This window comes from Sceloporus occidentalis, unplaced genomic scaffold, assembly GCF_023333645.1.
Source record: "Sceloporus occidentalis isolate IW3139 unplaced genomic scaffold, rSceOcc1.0.p SCAF_129, whole genome shotgun sequence".
In the NCBI taxonomy this organism is placed as follows: domain Eukaryota; kingdom Metazoa; phylum Chordata; class Lepidosauria; order Squamata; family Phrynosomatidae; genus Sceloporus; species Sceloporus occidentalis.
The window spans coordinates 2,523,694-2,538,607 of NW_028317109.1; the positions used below are offsets into that span (position 1 = coordinate 2,523,694).

The 14,914-nt window shown below is 44.4% G+C and overlaps 2 protein-coding genes across 2 annotated transcripts in view; one reads left to right on the forward strand and one right to left on the reverse strand.

Annotated features, from left to right (window-relative positions):
• LOC149281683 (uncharacterized) overlaps positions 1–7,752 on the reverse strand; it is a 49,634-nt gene extending 41,882 nt beyond the window's left edge. Inside the window, exon 1 of the mRNA XM_089499109.1 lies at positions 7,624–7,752. Coding sequence (XP_089355235.1) covers positions 7,624–7,752 — 129 coding nt within the window. The remainder of the gene's footprint in view (positions 1–7,623) is intronic.
• A 4,578-nt stretch (positions 7,753–12,330) lies between these two features.
• Positions 12,331–14,859, forward strand: LOC149281684 (large ribosomal subunit protein bL33m-like). The gene is made up of 4 exons (XM_089499117.1): positions 12,331–12,352; positions 13,046–13,064; positions 13,340–13,446; positions 14,810–14,859. Exons 1-4 carry the CDS (start codon positions 12,331–12,333, stop codon positions 14,857–14,859), a joined length of 198 nt encoding a protein of 65 aa, XP_089355243.1.
• Positions 14,860–14,914: the final 55 nt, after the last annotated feature.

Genomic DNA, 14,914 nt, shown 5'->3' on the forward strand with positions numbered 1-14,914 from the left:
ATGCCGGAGCCCTGAGCCTCTATCGACGGAATGCTCCTTGAAGAAAGGATGATGATGGATAATGTCCCAAAGTTGATGTTTTGGGTGATTCCTGTGCAACCCCCACCAGCACTGGAGACCGATCGTGTTTTCTTATGACAAGCGAACCCCAGAGAGTTGATTTCATGGAAAAATACAGATACTGCCGAAGACGCACGTACTCCGAGGTGGTAATTAGTATAAACGATGGCAATGCTGCATGGAAATTCCATGTGCTAAGAGATGTTTGTCATATTCACAGCTGATATTTGGTAAACAAGGCTTCACCTGAAAGCAACTTTCCCGCAGGACCAGGTGACGTTAGGTTACTGAGATTCTCAGCATTTAGTTTGTGAAAACGTACGGCAACAGTAACTCTGCGTCTTCTTTCCCAGGATTGATACAATGTAACATCTTGAGACAATTGAGGTAGGACCTTCCCCTTCTGTCTTCTTCTCTCCACCGTGATTTGGAAAGCCAAGCTTCTCCTTCCTGATTGTTGGGCTCATGATGGATTGAGAAGACGACTCTGGGTCCTGTCTTCGCCTTCTAGTTCTCTATATGTTCATTACTTCTTCATTTCTGTCCACTTGTCGCAAACCCAATAATTAGAGTTTGGCCAAAATTTGGTCCTACGGGAGTAGAAACAATCACAATTCTGCCCCTTCGACGGTAACTCCCACCAGAAAATAGATACCTGCAAAACTGACAGTTACTGCTCGCTGACACCATCACCATCATGATCCAGATCCATTGCATATGTCACAATGTAGCAATATATGCAATCAACCTGTAGGGGGAGCTCCAGACTACTGGGCAAAGGAGGTGCATCAAAGTTAAGCTCAATAAAACATGTTGGCTTTGTCTTACAGTTTACAGCTGTGCCCCAGCGTGCAAAGCAAGGTCCATAAAGACATGTTTGGATGAGTTTGGGGTGGAAGAACTTGACCGGCCGCACAGAGCCCTGACCCCAACCCCATTGAACGCCTTTGGGATCCAACATCAGTGCCTGATCTCACAAACACTCAACAACATACTGGCTGAATGGGCAAAACTTCCCAAAGAAACACCCAAAAATCTTGTGGAAAGCCTCCCCAGAAGAGTGGAAGCCGTTATGGCTGCAAAGGGGACCAACTCCATATTAATGTCTGTGTATTTATAATATGATGTCATCCAAGTCCCTGTTGGTGCAATGGCCAGGTGTCCCAATACTTTTGTCCATATAGTGTACATTGTTCTGGCAAAGATCGAGTCCTAAAATCAGCTCATGCTTCACCCGCAGCCCACTCCACACACGGCTATTTCTTCACTGGGGAATTATGCCTTCAGCTCTGGTGATGCCATGGAGCTCTGTATGATGTCATATATATAAATATTGACTTTGGGCTTTATGAAGACTCCAACCTGGAATTTTTGCAAATAGAAATTACTTTATTCCTAATTGAGTTTCTCGGGAGTATTAAAAGAAAATACTCATACAGGAGAGGTTTCTGTTACCGGAGGAATACGTCTTGCGCTTATATTTCCCTTAAAGCCGATCGCTTGTTTACTTTGAACGTTTACCAAAACTTGTCATTTTTCAATTAGAAGAACAGGAAAACCAGAAGTGAAAATGCCTCGTGTTCCTTAAAATGTGCACCTGGTAAGAAAATGTGCGAGAGTCACGTGGCTTCCTAACGCATCTCTCAGTAATAATAACGGTTATTCGCTTAACCTTTTCATTGCCACGGGAGGGAGAGATCGTTCAAACATTCATTTTACTGTTTATAATAGTTTTTCTAATTAAAGGGGCAGCTAATGCCCCCGAAACCCCCCTACAGAACTTTATTATGAGTTCTTCCAAATGAAAAATAATAAAAATAATGCGTTTGACTTGACACAGAAGTTGCTGCTCTCCATATTCCGACTATTCTCTGCACTGATTGGCTGCTTGAAGGAGTCAATCATTGGAAGGACGTGCGCGCAAGACCTCACCCGCAGCATTCCCCGAGCCAGAGCTGGAGCTCGCTGACGGTGCAGTATATCACATCCCGGGAGATGTGTTCATCCGAATGTATCCCCTGCAAGGCATATGGGTTGGGGTATCATGAACAGTGACATGACCATACCTGGGAAGGGTAGGTTACCCGGTGTTCTCCCTCTTCTGAGGGAGTGGCTTTTCAGAGGGGTGGGGCTAGCCATGCATAGGGGTGTGGATAGTTCTTTAAGGGGTGGGGCTAGCCCCACATAGCATTAAATCGATTGGGAGCGGGAGCAGAATTGGACGGGAAGCAGGCGTGGCTGCCTCTGAGGAGAGTGACCCCAAGACCTAAGGAAGCAGCAGTGCCCCACGAGACTCCGAGTCAAACCCGACTCATACAGCACAAGTAAACCCGGGTGACTTCAGCGAGCAGTGTTGTGGCACAACCCTCTTCCCCTCCAGCGAAACCGCCTGAAACTTCAACGGGACCGCTCACTGAAATTATGAGACCACCCACCGACATCAGCGGGATCGCCTACCTGCATCCCTCAAGGGGGGGCTCTTGTTCCTATCGAGGACATACCATAGAGATGCACTGTTCTTCTATGAGACATCATGCAGCCCAGTAATACCTCGCTATGGTTTTTTCCCCAAAGCAGATCAGCCAGGCAGAGCAAGACCTCCAGATGCTGGAAGTGGCAGCACACAAGAGCATTTATCCGCCAAAATGTATGAACTAGAAATAAAAGAAAATATTCTTAACATTAAATAGGCATTTATTGAAGAATGAGACAAAAATACAAATTAGCAACTTTTTAATACTTCGCTGTAAGGGTAAAAATTGCCTGAGAATGATGAGAACTGTTGTTTGTTGTCATTTGTCAGAAGCTATAAGTTATTCAGTCCAGACAAAGGAGTTCTGGTTTCTGCCGCCTGTAACCAATATCTCAGTACGGCGTTGGTGCGGAAGAATATGGAGCAGCCGCTCCTTCGGTAAACCTCAATGCATGTTAATCAGGGTTTGTTTTGGGTTCTGATGACATTTCCACCTTGAAACAGACACTAAAGGCATCGGTACGGGACTGGCCGGACAGGTAGAATCCGTCTGGGAGAATTCCTTCGTGGGGCGGTGGCAGGCTCGGAGTGAGCTACACCCTATGGGCATAGCCTGGGGTGCATTCATCATTATCCTCTCCAAAATGATCCAGCAAATGCTTATTTATATGAGTTATTGATTTATATAGCGCCATCATATACTGCAGTGCTGTACAGGACATAACAAGCAGTGCATCACATAACAATTTTGTCTTACAGGAATAAAAAGTGAGTAGAGCTCTGCTCAAAAAAAAAGCTCACAATCTAGTATATTACACTAGAGGTAAAAGTGCAAACGCATCCATTGTACAGCTCTGCGGAATATGATGGCACTAAATAAAACTATAAATATTATTATATTAAATTATTATATGATAAAAGAGGTGGGCCAGCCACATAATCACATTGATCAAATAATGATATTACCAGGCAAAGGTACATAGTGATGCCTATAATTATTATTATTTACGGTATATTATTGTAAGCTTGCGAGCCGGGCCGTCTTTACCCTAATGTATCAGTTTTCTCTTAGTCTGTTACTTCTAGTTTTGTCAGACCCTTTGAATGTAAGAAGCGCTGCTGTTATATTAATAAGTTATTATTATTATTATCATTATTATTATTAATTATTATTATTATTTATGCAGCTAAGCATGTGCTGTCTATAGTTATTCTGTACATGGTTATTATGGATTTTAGCTCCCTCTAGTGGTAACTTCAGGTCACACAGGTCCATAATTATTGGCATCCTGCCGTCAGTAGAAATGGTAGCCTAAACTCAGAATATTTTGGGGGAATTGTCCAAAGTAGAAATATTTAATTTACAGCAGGGTTGTTACAGAATATAAAAATGAAATGGGACTTCACCTTTAAAAATGGTGCTAAGGGATTAAGGATCAGATTATCAGACTGGTTGATAAACAGGGGGACTACAGTTATATTTGTGATAACATTAAGGAACAAAATACATTATCTAAATATATATATATATATATATAAATATGGTGCTATCGGTTCGTCTAAGTCTGTGAATTTTAGTTTTGTCATACAATTTGAATTTATTTACTGTAAGAAGCTCTGTGTAAATTATTGGCACACAATAATAATAATAAATATGATGTATATAACCTTAAAATGTAAAATGCTCATTAGCCCTGATTTATAATTTCACACTAAACCATTTAACCACTAGAGGGTGCAGTTACACCATATTTAACAGCATTCATCAATTGCACACTTTCACCTCTAGGTGGGGTTCTTCGTTCTTTATCGAATGATGTTGCAGTATCTGATCCCAGCACTAGGTGGCGCTGTGCACCCGCTCATAGAATTGGATGACTGCAAGTTTTCTGAAGTCCTCCAGTTCCTGGGAACTTTTTATGCAGTTTACTTGGAATTCACTGCTCATTTCTAATTTAAAAATCTTACTTTCCAAGCATCAGTAAATACAGGCCAGTTCCATGCTTGAAAACGTATTTTTAAATGGAAAAAAAAAATGAGCGAGGTTTGCTTTAACGACAGCCCATTGTGAGCTATAAAGGTAAGAGCCGCTTGTTAAGAGCCTTAAGTAGGGAAAATTTGGGCGTAAATGTTTAAATCCGATTATTTGTTTTATTTATTGTGGATTTTCAATCATCTCATGTTTAGAGCAGCGAAGAAGCACAGATTGAGTGGAATTCAGAACATGAAGATTAAAACCACTGCAGCGCTTACTGACCTCCCAATGGGGAGAGCGAGTGGAGTTAGAGGCGTGGCTGGGGGCGGGGTAATTTGTGGAACTGGGCGGGGCATTTAGAAGAAGAATAATGGGGTTTATTTGCCCCGTTTAATTTATAAAGCCGTTTCCTGCTGTTTCTATACACATTATCGGGGCTTTTAGGACTGTAGAACCCTGCGATCCCCTCATACCCAGCGAACATTCTGACCTCCTAGAAAAGAGGGGCATCAGGGGAGGAAAAAGGGCATTGGGGGTTTGGTTGTCTGTCTTTAGTGTTCCTGTTTAAATTGATCAGTCCTACTTTGAGACCCTAATAGAATCATAGAACCTGCTGGCAGATCGGCCCCATCCGGCCCCCGTCTTGTCGCCTGTTTCTCCCGCTGTAAATCAGTCGTTGGTCTTAGATTCAGAAGCCGTATGTCTATCCCATGCATGTTTTAATCCCCTCGCTGTATTACCCTCTACCACTTCTGCTGGGAGGCAGTTCTACATATCTACCACCCTCTCAGCAAAGTAAACCTTCTTTACATTCCATCCAAGCCTCTGGCCCTCTAATTTTGGGTTAAATCCCTGTCTCTCCCCTGATGTCTCTTTTTTTTTCAGAAGCTCAGTATAAACTCGCTGAGTTTTTGGGGTAAATTCTTGAGTTAAAAATAAAACACGATTTCGTCCCAATTAAAGCACAAACGTCATCAGACCGCTGAATGGGATTATTACGAGGAGGGGGCGGAATTCTGACTCAATCAGAAAATCCTTTCTGAAAAGAAAAATCAAGAAGCTGCAGCCCCAAGACTCTGATGATGGGGGGGCAGTCAATGCGCACCGCGGGGGGCATCGATGTCACTGTTTACCTCAGAGCTCCAATTAGAGAGGAAAAAACTGAAATCGCAGCGGGATGAAATGCGCTTCCTGAAATAGAATAAATGCGAGTGACGGAGTACAATGGAAACCGAGCGCCACGTGATCGCTGACGGGATTTAACCCCGCGTGAGCTGCATGCACCGTGAGAGGGAGTTCACTGCTGTGTATACTGTGCCAGGTCTCACGTTCAACAAATCGGGGAAATCTGAGACAGAAATTGACGTAAATGAAATATGATATAATCCAAAACATGCGCAGCCTTCAAAGGTTTGGGAGTGATAAAGGGAATTGGAACCCAGGAGTGATGGGAGTGATAAAGGGAATTGGAACACAGGAGTGATGGGAGTGATAAAGGGAATTGGAACCCAGGAGTGATGGGAGTGATAAAGGGAATTGGAACACAGGAGTGATGGGAGTGATAAAGGGCCATTGGAACACAGGAGTGATGGGAGTGATAAAGGGCCATTGGAACACAGGAGTGATGGGAGTGATAAAGGGCCATTGGAACCCAGGAGTGATGGGAGTGATAAAGGGCCATTGGAACACAGGAGTGATGGGAGTGATAAAGGGCCATTGGAACACAGGAGTGATGGGAGTGATAAAGGGCCATTGGAACCCAGGAGTGATGGGAGTGATAAAGGGCCATTGGAACCCAGGAGTGATGGGAGTGATAAAGGGCCATTGGAACACAGGCGTGATGGGAGTGATAAAGGGCCGTCAGTGAGCTGTGTGCTGATCGCGTTACCCGCAGGCAGTTACCGGCAGAAACGACCAAACCCCCTTCTGGGAAATGGTAGCCAAAAATCCCAGAGGAGCCAAATCCCCAGCTTCCAGAACCAATTAAATGACTCGGTGGGATGTGCCGGATCTTACTGGTGACGCTGGGACTGAAGCCGGTTGGCTGACCCACAAAGAGAGGTTACTGGGATGCTGGATCCTGCAGCTTCACCCACAACCCTGACCATCTTTATTAACCCTTTAACAGCCCACCACGAAGATTCTATGTATAACTTGACTTGTCAGTATTTCAACAGTCACTTAATTGAGTCACCTGCATTCAAGCGGGGGGGGGGGGGGGGATAGGAAGGATTCCGCTCCAGACTTCACCCTGAGATTGGGGCAAAAACCCTGACACGGGGGGGGGGCAAACGCTCAGAGTTCCCGGGAGTGCTGATCGTTGGGGGGAAAACATAATGAAATGTATCCATAAATATAATAAAGTGGAATAATAATAAAGAAAAATATGTGCGCATGGTCATTCTTCAAAGTGGGAGGGATATTTTATGTTAAAGGGGTGTGGTTAGAGGCATGGCAAGGAACGCTGTGATACCCTCATACCAGGGGCATCAGGGATGATTGGCAAGTATATGAATATATAGCTTCAGCTAAAAAAGGGAACTGTCTTTGCCATGTGATGGAATTACAATTTTACCTTACTGAGAGGGTGGCGGATGAGTGGAACAGCCTCCCAGCAGAAGTGGTAGAGGGTAATACAGTGAGGGAATTAAACATGCATGGGATAGACATACGGCTCCTGAATCTAAGACTGATTAAGGTTTGAGTCTTAACAGCAGGAATAACGGGCAGACTACACGGGGGCCGAACATTTTTTATTATAATAAATATATTTCTGCGATAGAATCTTTTGGGGTTTCTGTGACTCGGTAAAAGTTATTCCTCCTGATTCTTTTTGGATGACCCCTTTGAGTAGCGACCCCCAAGCAGCGGCAGGAGAAACCTCTACGAATACGTATCGCGGTCACAGCACACGCACATTTATGACAGATTGCGGTCGGTTTGGGTTTCACTTTTTCCTCCCCAGAGCTTCCTGAGCGTAAATGTAACCGAACATCTTTGACCCGGCCCTCTCGGTTTTTATGAATGGGCAGAGCAGTTATTTTTAGATCCGGATCTCGTGTCTGGTACGTGATGTCATGGAAACAAGAACAATACTTACCTACGTCCCACTCACCAGGCGCCAGAGGTCACAGAAGGCCATCTTTCGTTTCTTTGGTGATTTCGATCTCTGCGGAGAATAGAAAAAGCAAGTGGCTTGCGGGCCCATCCTGCTGGAGAAGAACTGCTGGCAGATCGGCCCCATCCGGCCCCCGTCTTGTCGCCTGTTTCTCCCGCTGTAAATCAGTCGTTGGTCTCGTCTTAGATTCAGGAGCCGTATGCCTATCCCATGCATGTTTAATACCTTCACTGTATTACCCTCTACCACTTCTGCTGGGAGGCAGTTCTACATATCTACCACCCTCTCAGCAAAGTAAACCTTCTTTACATTCCATCCAAGCCTCTGGCATAAAGGGGTTAATAAAGGACAGGAGGGAATTTATTTCAAAGGAGGAGAAAAGTTACAAAAAGAGACCGGAATCTAACACTAGAGAGTCAGAGACTGAGATGGAATGGAAGGAAGTTTTACTTTACTGAGTATATAAGTGGAGCAGCCTCCCGGCAGATGTGGTAAAGCAGGGGCGTCCAACATGCGGCCCAGGGCAACCGATCTTACGTGGGCCGTACCTCGAGCCCTGCTACAACAAGAGCCCTGCTACTTACCAATGGGAGGGTCTTCTGTACTGCAAAGAGGAAGCGTAACCCAGCAGAGTTCATGTGACATCACATGACTCCGCTCCAGTCCTGCTTCCTCTGTGCAGTACCAGAGAACGCAGAGGGAGGCCGCGCCCCCTGCTGAAGTCTGTGAGCGGCATCAAGGAGCTGCAGTGCAGGTAAGGGGGTGGGGAGGTTGTTTGAATGAGTATGCGTGATTGAGGGAATGAATCTGTGAATAAATGAGTATATGAATGAATTTGTGTGTGTGTGATAGCATGGATGTGTAAGTGCTGGAACCTAGGCATGATGGGACTGTGATTGCTGTGATTGCTGTTAGCAATCACACTCCTATAATGCCAAGTCAGCCAGTACATGCTGAAACCTGGCTATCTGCCCCCCTTGTGTATTGATGCTGCCAGCAGTATGGGGTCTGCACATCACTTACAGCCACCCTGTACCAGCATGTACTGGCTGACTTGGCATGATAGGAGTGTGATTGCTAACAGCAATCACAGCAAGCACAGTCCCATCATGCCTAGGTACCAGCATTTACTCGTTGCCTGGGTATGATAGGAGTGTGATTGCTGTTAACAATCACACTCCTATCATGCCAAGTCATTTGCTAATTTTTTTTGTCCAATTGTGGTGTGTTACCTACTTTTATTAAAAATGTGAGTTTTTATTATTATTTTTAAATGTGGGGGGTCATTTTCGGTTTTGGTTAAGTGAATGTTTTGGTCCAGAAGTTTCATTTCGGTGCATCCCTAGAATAAATAGAACTATTTCATTTTTAATTATCCTTAATTTGTAGTCACAACACTTTCTAGGCCCAGAAATCAGTGAGGGTAAAGGTTTTGTGTCATTTTACTTTATTTTAATCTGCATATTTTATTAAAGGCCATATTTTCTCACAGTGAAAAATGAGTGCGGCCCGCGCACGTATACAATTCTGATGAAGTGGCCCACTGCAGAAAAAACTTGGACACCCCTGTGGTAGAGGGTAATACAGTGAGGATATTTAAACACGCATGGGATAGACATACGGCTCCTGAATCTAAGACGAGACCAACGACTGATTAAGGTTTGAGTTGTTACAGCAAGAGAAATTGGTGACTAAACGTGGGCCGGATGGGGCCGATCCGCCGGCAGGTTCTGGGTCTGTATGTTACTGTATCCGGCGCAGGGAATCTCCGGCGTTCCATCATCATTATTAACATTATTATTATTGTTATTACGGTATATTATTATTATTATATTATTATTATTGTTATTTTATTATTATTATATTATTATTGTTATTTTATTATTATTATTATTATTATTATATTATTATTGTTATTATATTATTATTTTTATTATCGCAGCAGATTCGACTCTCCTGAAGCTGCTTTTTTTTTTTTTTTGTGGTGAACAAAGAAGCAGAAGATGAGGGGGAAGCCAAGTGCCGCCGGACACAAGGGAAATGTCAGGCTCCCGCTGCATGCGTCAGTAAAAAAGCCCCCACTCGGTGCGTCAGTAAACAGGGCCCACTGCGTGCGTCAGTAAAAAGGCCCCCACGTAGCCGCTGCTGCAATATCCACCGACACTTCCCTTTATTGCCCAACAGCCCCAGACCCCGTTGCGCAGTCCTGTTCTCATTCCTCTTTTCTCCATCATTCTCCTTTTTTCATTTTCCCTGCGCCCGCACAAATAATATATTATTTTTTTCAAGGACAGACAGAGTTTTCTTTTGATACCATTTTTAGATGTATAGTCCAGCATTTAGTATGAATAATACATTAAAATACAGAAAATATTTAGGGGGAAAAACACATTTTTTTTTCTATATCACCATGAAAATGGTCCGCAAACCGGTTCAGTTGACCCACGATAAAATATATTATTGTAAGTGTCCTGAATTTAAATAAAACCCAACATACCTGTGTCTCATTTGAGACGGCTTTTGGACAGCCCACCAGCCAAAATACACTTAGACACTGATGCACACAGAAAATAAAGGGTTAAATGATAATATATTATGTAAAAATGCAGTTTAGATACAAAAGATACATTTGCTAGCAGCCTTATGGTGGCCTCAATGCTTCATTTATGTAAAGTGGGTGCTGCTGATTGGTCGGCGAACGACCCGAAGCCTCAGCAAAAAAAAAAAATAAAAAAAATATATCACAAAGTTTTTTCAGCGTGACTATAGATCAGCTGGCAACCTGTTGGCTATTTTCTTTTTTTTCCCAAATTATTATTATTATTTCTCTGAGGCTCCTGATTGGTCCTCAAATTATCCGCAGCACTCACTTTACATGAATGGAGCATCCTGGTCATTCAGAGCGCGATGCATCCGTTCATAATGGGAGTCTCGCGTGATGGTGAATGGCGGTTCCTGGGGGTTTGCCTCGGACGCGAGGCAGTCGCCTACACAGGAAGCACACAGTGTGTGTGTGTGTGTGTGTGTGTGTATGTGTGTGTGTACAGGCAGGTGTATGTAAGTGCAGTATAGGTATTTGTAAGCTGTGTGTAAGGGCAGTGTATGTGTGTTTATGAGCAGGTGTGTGCATGGACAGTCGTGTGTAAGGACAGTGTATGTATATCTGTGTGTTATGGGCAGGTGTGTGTTAAGGCAGTGTGTATGGGCAGTCATGTGTAAGGACAGTGTATATATATATATGTGTGTTATGGGCAGGTGTGTGTTAAGGCAGTGTGTATGGGCATTCGTGTGTAAGGACAGTGTATGTGTATATGTGTGTATGTGTAAGGGCAGTGCATATGTGTGTGTAAGAGCAGTGTACGTGTATGTAAGGGCAGTCTATGTGTGTTATGGGCAGGTGCGTGTAAGTGCAGTGTATCTGTAAGGGTAGTGCATATATGTGTGTAAGGGCAGTGCATTTGTGTGTAAGGGCAGTGCATATGTGTGTAAGGGCAGTCTATGTGTGTTATGGGCAGGTGCGTGTAAGTGCAGTGTATCTGTAAAGGCAGTGCATATGTGTGTAAGGGCAGTGTATGTGTGTTATGGGCAGGTGTGTGTAAAGGCAGTGTATGTGTATATGTGTGTTATGGGCAGGTGCGTGTAAGGGCAGTGTGTAAGGGTCCTGGGAGGATAACATTAGCCTTTGTTTAAATAAAAAAAGAATCTATGCTGCTGTTGACTACTCTCCCAGTGATACTCAGTCAGCATTATGGTGGACACCTGGCTGGCTGAGAATCATGGGAATTGTAGTTCACAGCTAACATCTGCAGCTTTACTGTTGATTGCTCTTCCCATGATGCTCAGGCAGCATCACGGAAGCAGTATGTCTGGCTGAGCCTCATGTGAACTGTTATAGTTAACAGCAGATGATATGACAGGTGTTACTCGTGAATCACAACTCCCACGATGCCTCGTCATGGTGGACATCTGGCTGGCTGAGCATCATAGGAATCGTAATTCACAGCTAGCATCTGCAGCGTTATCTACTGATAACTGTACTTCCCATGACGCTCAGTCGGCAAAGCGGTATATCTGGCTGAGCGCCACGGGAATTCAATGTGTTGGTTATTTTTAATATGGGTGACGGTGCTGACAGAAACGAAGCGTGCGCCACATTGTAAAGTGCAATTGCGAGAGCCATAAAGAAAAAAAGTGCCCCTCTTTCACATGTTGGGAGGTGCGGTTATACGCAAAACGCGAGTCCGCTGCTAAGTTTGAAAACCGGTCTTATCGTCATAGCAACCAGCAAAATGATACAAACTCTTGAATTGCGTTCAAGCAACATATTGCGTTCTGTTACATATTGTGCACATGAATCTCATATCTGCGCACAGTAATTACATGGACATCACATGCACGCGATTACACCTGACGGCACGCAGCGGCTCACGCACGCGGCTGGGACCCCAGAGTATAAAGCACCAGAGCCTTAACTGCGCATCGCTCGGAGAGTTAGAATCCCCGCACTTCGAGCCTCCATCGAAATGGCACCCGCATCTTAGATCGTAGCGATAACGCGTGCACGTTCTCGTGTGCTTCGAACTCTTCCCGCAGTTTGAACGCGACTCGACGGCCAGCAAGCCGGAAGCGGCGTGCTGAACCCGGAAGCGGTCCTTTGCTGTGGCTGTCCTTGGAGTAAAAACTGCGGAGTTAAAAGGCGGCAGCATGTTCCTGACCTGCGTGTCGTGTTAGTATTGTGTGTTTGTGTAACGCGCGTGTAGCAAACTGTCAGGGAGAGACGTAGGATGAAAGGGGGGTTTGGCATTATGGGGGACTGCCATTAAACTGAAGCCTGTTTTCTGCTGTGGGTTACATATTGAAGTATTCTGCCTTCATTGTTTAATAACCCCTAATACTTAAAACCCCCAAAGCCTCCGGGTGTCACGTGATTTGGGGCTTAATTTGGTTTATTGTGGTAAAACATTGACCGAAATAAGATTTAGCTGCGCTACTGAGTGCCCGCTCACCGCCGTGCGCTACTGAGTGCCCGCTCCTCACCGCCGTGCGCTACTGAGTGCCCATGCTTTACAATGGGCAATGTGTTTATGATACATTGTTACATGCGTCACTCTGTTATTATTTAACTCTTTGTTTCCTGCCTGGCGCCGTTCTTCTAGCCCAGCTGGTAAAAAAACTCTGGCGCCCCAGCCATCCTTGGTTCCGGTTCCCTGTCAGCCTCCGAAGGATGATTCCCGTCTCTGTGTGACGTGGCGGGCCGGGAGCCACGTGTGGGATTTATCTGTGGAGTCGGCGTGAAGTGGTCCGCGCCATAAAGCAAATTCACCAAACCGTTCAGGAGCGAGCGCCGCGTGCTGTAAAAATGCTGTAATCCAACTTTAACCAATTGTTTTCTCTTTCCCCCTTTATTTCACCGAAATAGTTGCGAAGAGCAAATCAAAGTAAGTAAACCGTTCGCGTTTCTGCTTTTATGCAACAAAAACACTGATATAGAATAAAAGGAGAGCGATGGGTTTATTCCGCTGTTGTCCATTATTTATTATTACAGCCATGCGGTTACACTTCAGTACACGCGCTTTGTGTCTGTACATGAAATACATTTTCTGCTATGACACCCCCACACACCCTGCGCTATGGTATATGTTGGCTCTGTGTAAAAAAAAAAAAAAAAATCCAAGTATGTTAAAAATGTTGACCTCTCTCTGTTTTTATTTAGAACTATTCTGGTCCAAATGATGAGCGCGGCAGGATCTGGGTACCGTTTCAACACAAAGAGGAACAAACTTAAGGAGAAACTAATTCTAAGGAAATACGATCCCTTCGGTGAGTTCCTGACCGTCTTGTCTCTGTATCTGCAAAGTATTTTCCCCGTGGATCCGAGCCCCTTTTTTATTTTTTTTGGCAGTACCCTGCGCTGTATAAAGCATTAGCTGTTCTAGTATTGGGATATTTCATGTATTTGCATGAAATATACTTCTCACGCTGGTAAGCGGGTTTCGGACGCGTCTGTCGATGCCTCGCCTGTCAGCAGAGCGGAATGCCGTGTGCATGCGCTGTGATGGCAGATGCGCATGCGGTTCCCCGCTGACCATAGCGTATATCTGCATGCAGACAGTTCTAGCCGTGCTATGAAATTCACGTATATTATTTGCCTACCATTGTGCACCTATGTCTTATTTTTAAAAATCATTTTAGCCCACCAGACACCCGCTTCACAGCCTCACGTCCTCAGAGCGGAGGGTTTTGGGTTAAGTTCGTTTAAATGACGAAGCTGTTGCTCACTGATACTTTGGATTCTGAAATGCATCCTTATATTAATCTAATCATTTGCTTTATCCTTTCGCTAAAAAATATCTCCGTCTAATCTTTGAATGTATGAGCCATAATCATGCAGATAGCGTGTTTAATCCCGGTGCCTGCAGACCCCCCCCCCGGAGATGTCAGTTATTTTATAAAGCTTTCTCTTTCCCATTGTTTTAAATAGTAACATAGTAATTAAGGTTTAAAAAGACCCAAGTTCGTCTACCGATCCTTCCTGCTAAAGGGAGCGGATTTTCTTCCAAAAGAAGGCAAAAAAATTCAATTTTTCGGATTTTGCCACAAAAAAATCTTTTGTGACTCCAAAAGGCGATCAGATTCCTCCTCGGATGGAGAAGCTGTAAAATATGACTGTATGTTCTGCTTTTACCACTTTTGGAGGCATCTGGTGTATCTAATAGAACCCCCTCTCTCGGCGGTGGATTCCGTACCTTTACTGCCCTCACTGTAACGAATCCCTGCCTTAGTTGTGGGTGAAATCTCCGCTCTTCCCGTGTTCTTTGTACATTTCTGTTAACGATCGGGTCACTGGAGAGCTCATTATATCGGCCCCGCAAATATTCATGCAGCATTATAATATCCCCTCTGACAAGAGAACCTACACTCTACTTTTACCTTGACTTTACTATTCCTCGTAGAGGGCCGGCACTGTAGGTTTCTCCCAACAAAAGGGCTGAGCTGGCCCTTTGATAATGCAATGAATGAGAAGACTTTAAAGATCTCTTGCTGATTAAGCTATACACTATACAGGGCCAGCCAAGCTCTACCTGCAGCAGAAGCTCATTTGGTACTCTCAGGCTGAACCGTGAAAGGTACCATTTTTTGCATTATTAAAAACTCTTGTTTTCCCCCCCCCCCCCCCTTTCAGTCAGACAGCACGTCCTCTTCTTTGAAAAGAAGAAAATCCGCTCCCTTTAAGCGGCAGGTATTATAAGGATCGGGTTACGGCAGAGTGGACTCCTGTGGGATCGCC

Coding starts and splice junctions, on each gene's coding strand:
- LOC149281684 (XM_089499117.1), top strand. CDS start 12,331: ATGTTCCTGACCTGCGTGTCGT. Junction 13,447..14,809: donor AAGGAAATACGATCCCTTCG/GTGAGTTCCTGA, acceptor CCCCCCTTTCAG/TCAGACAGCACGTCCTCTTC.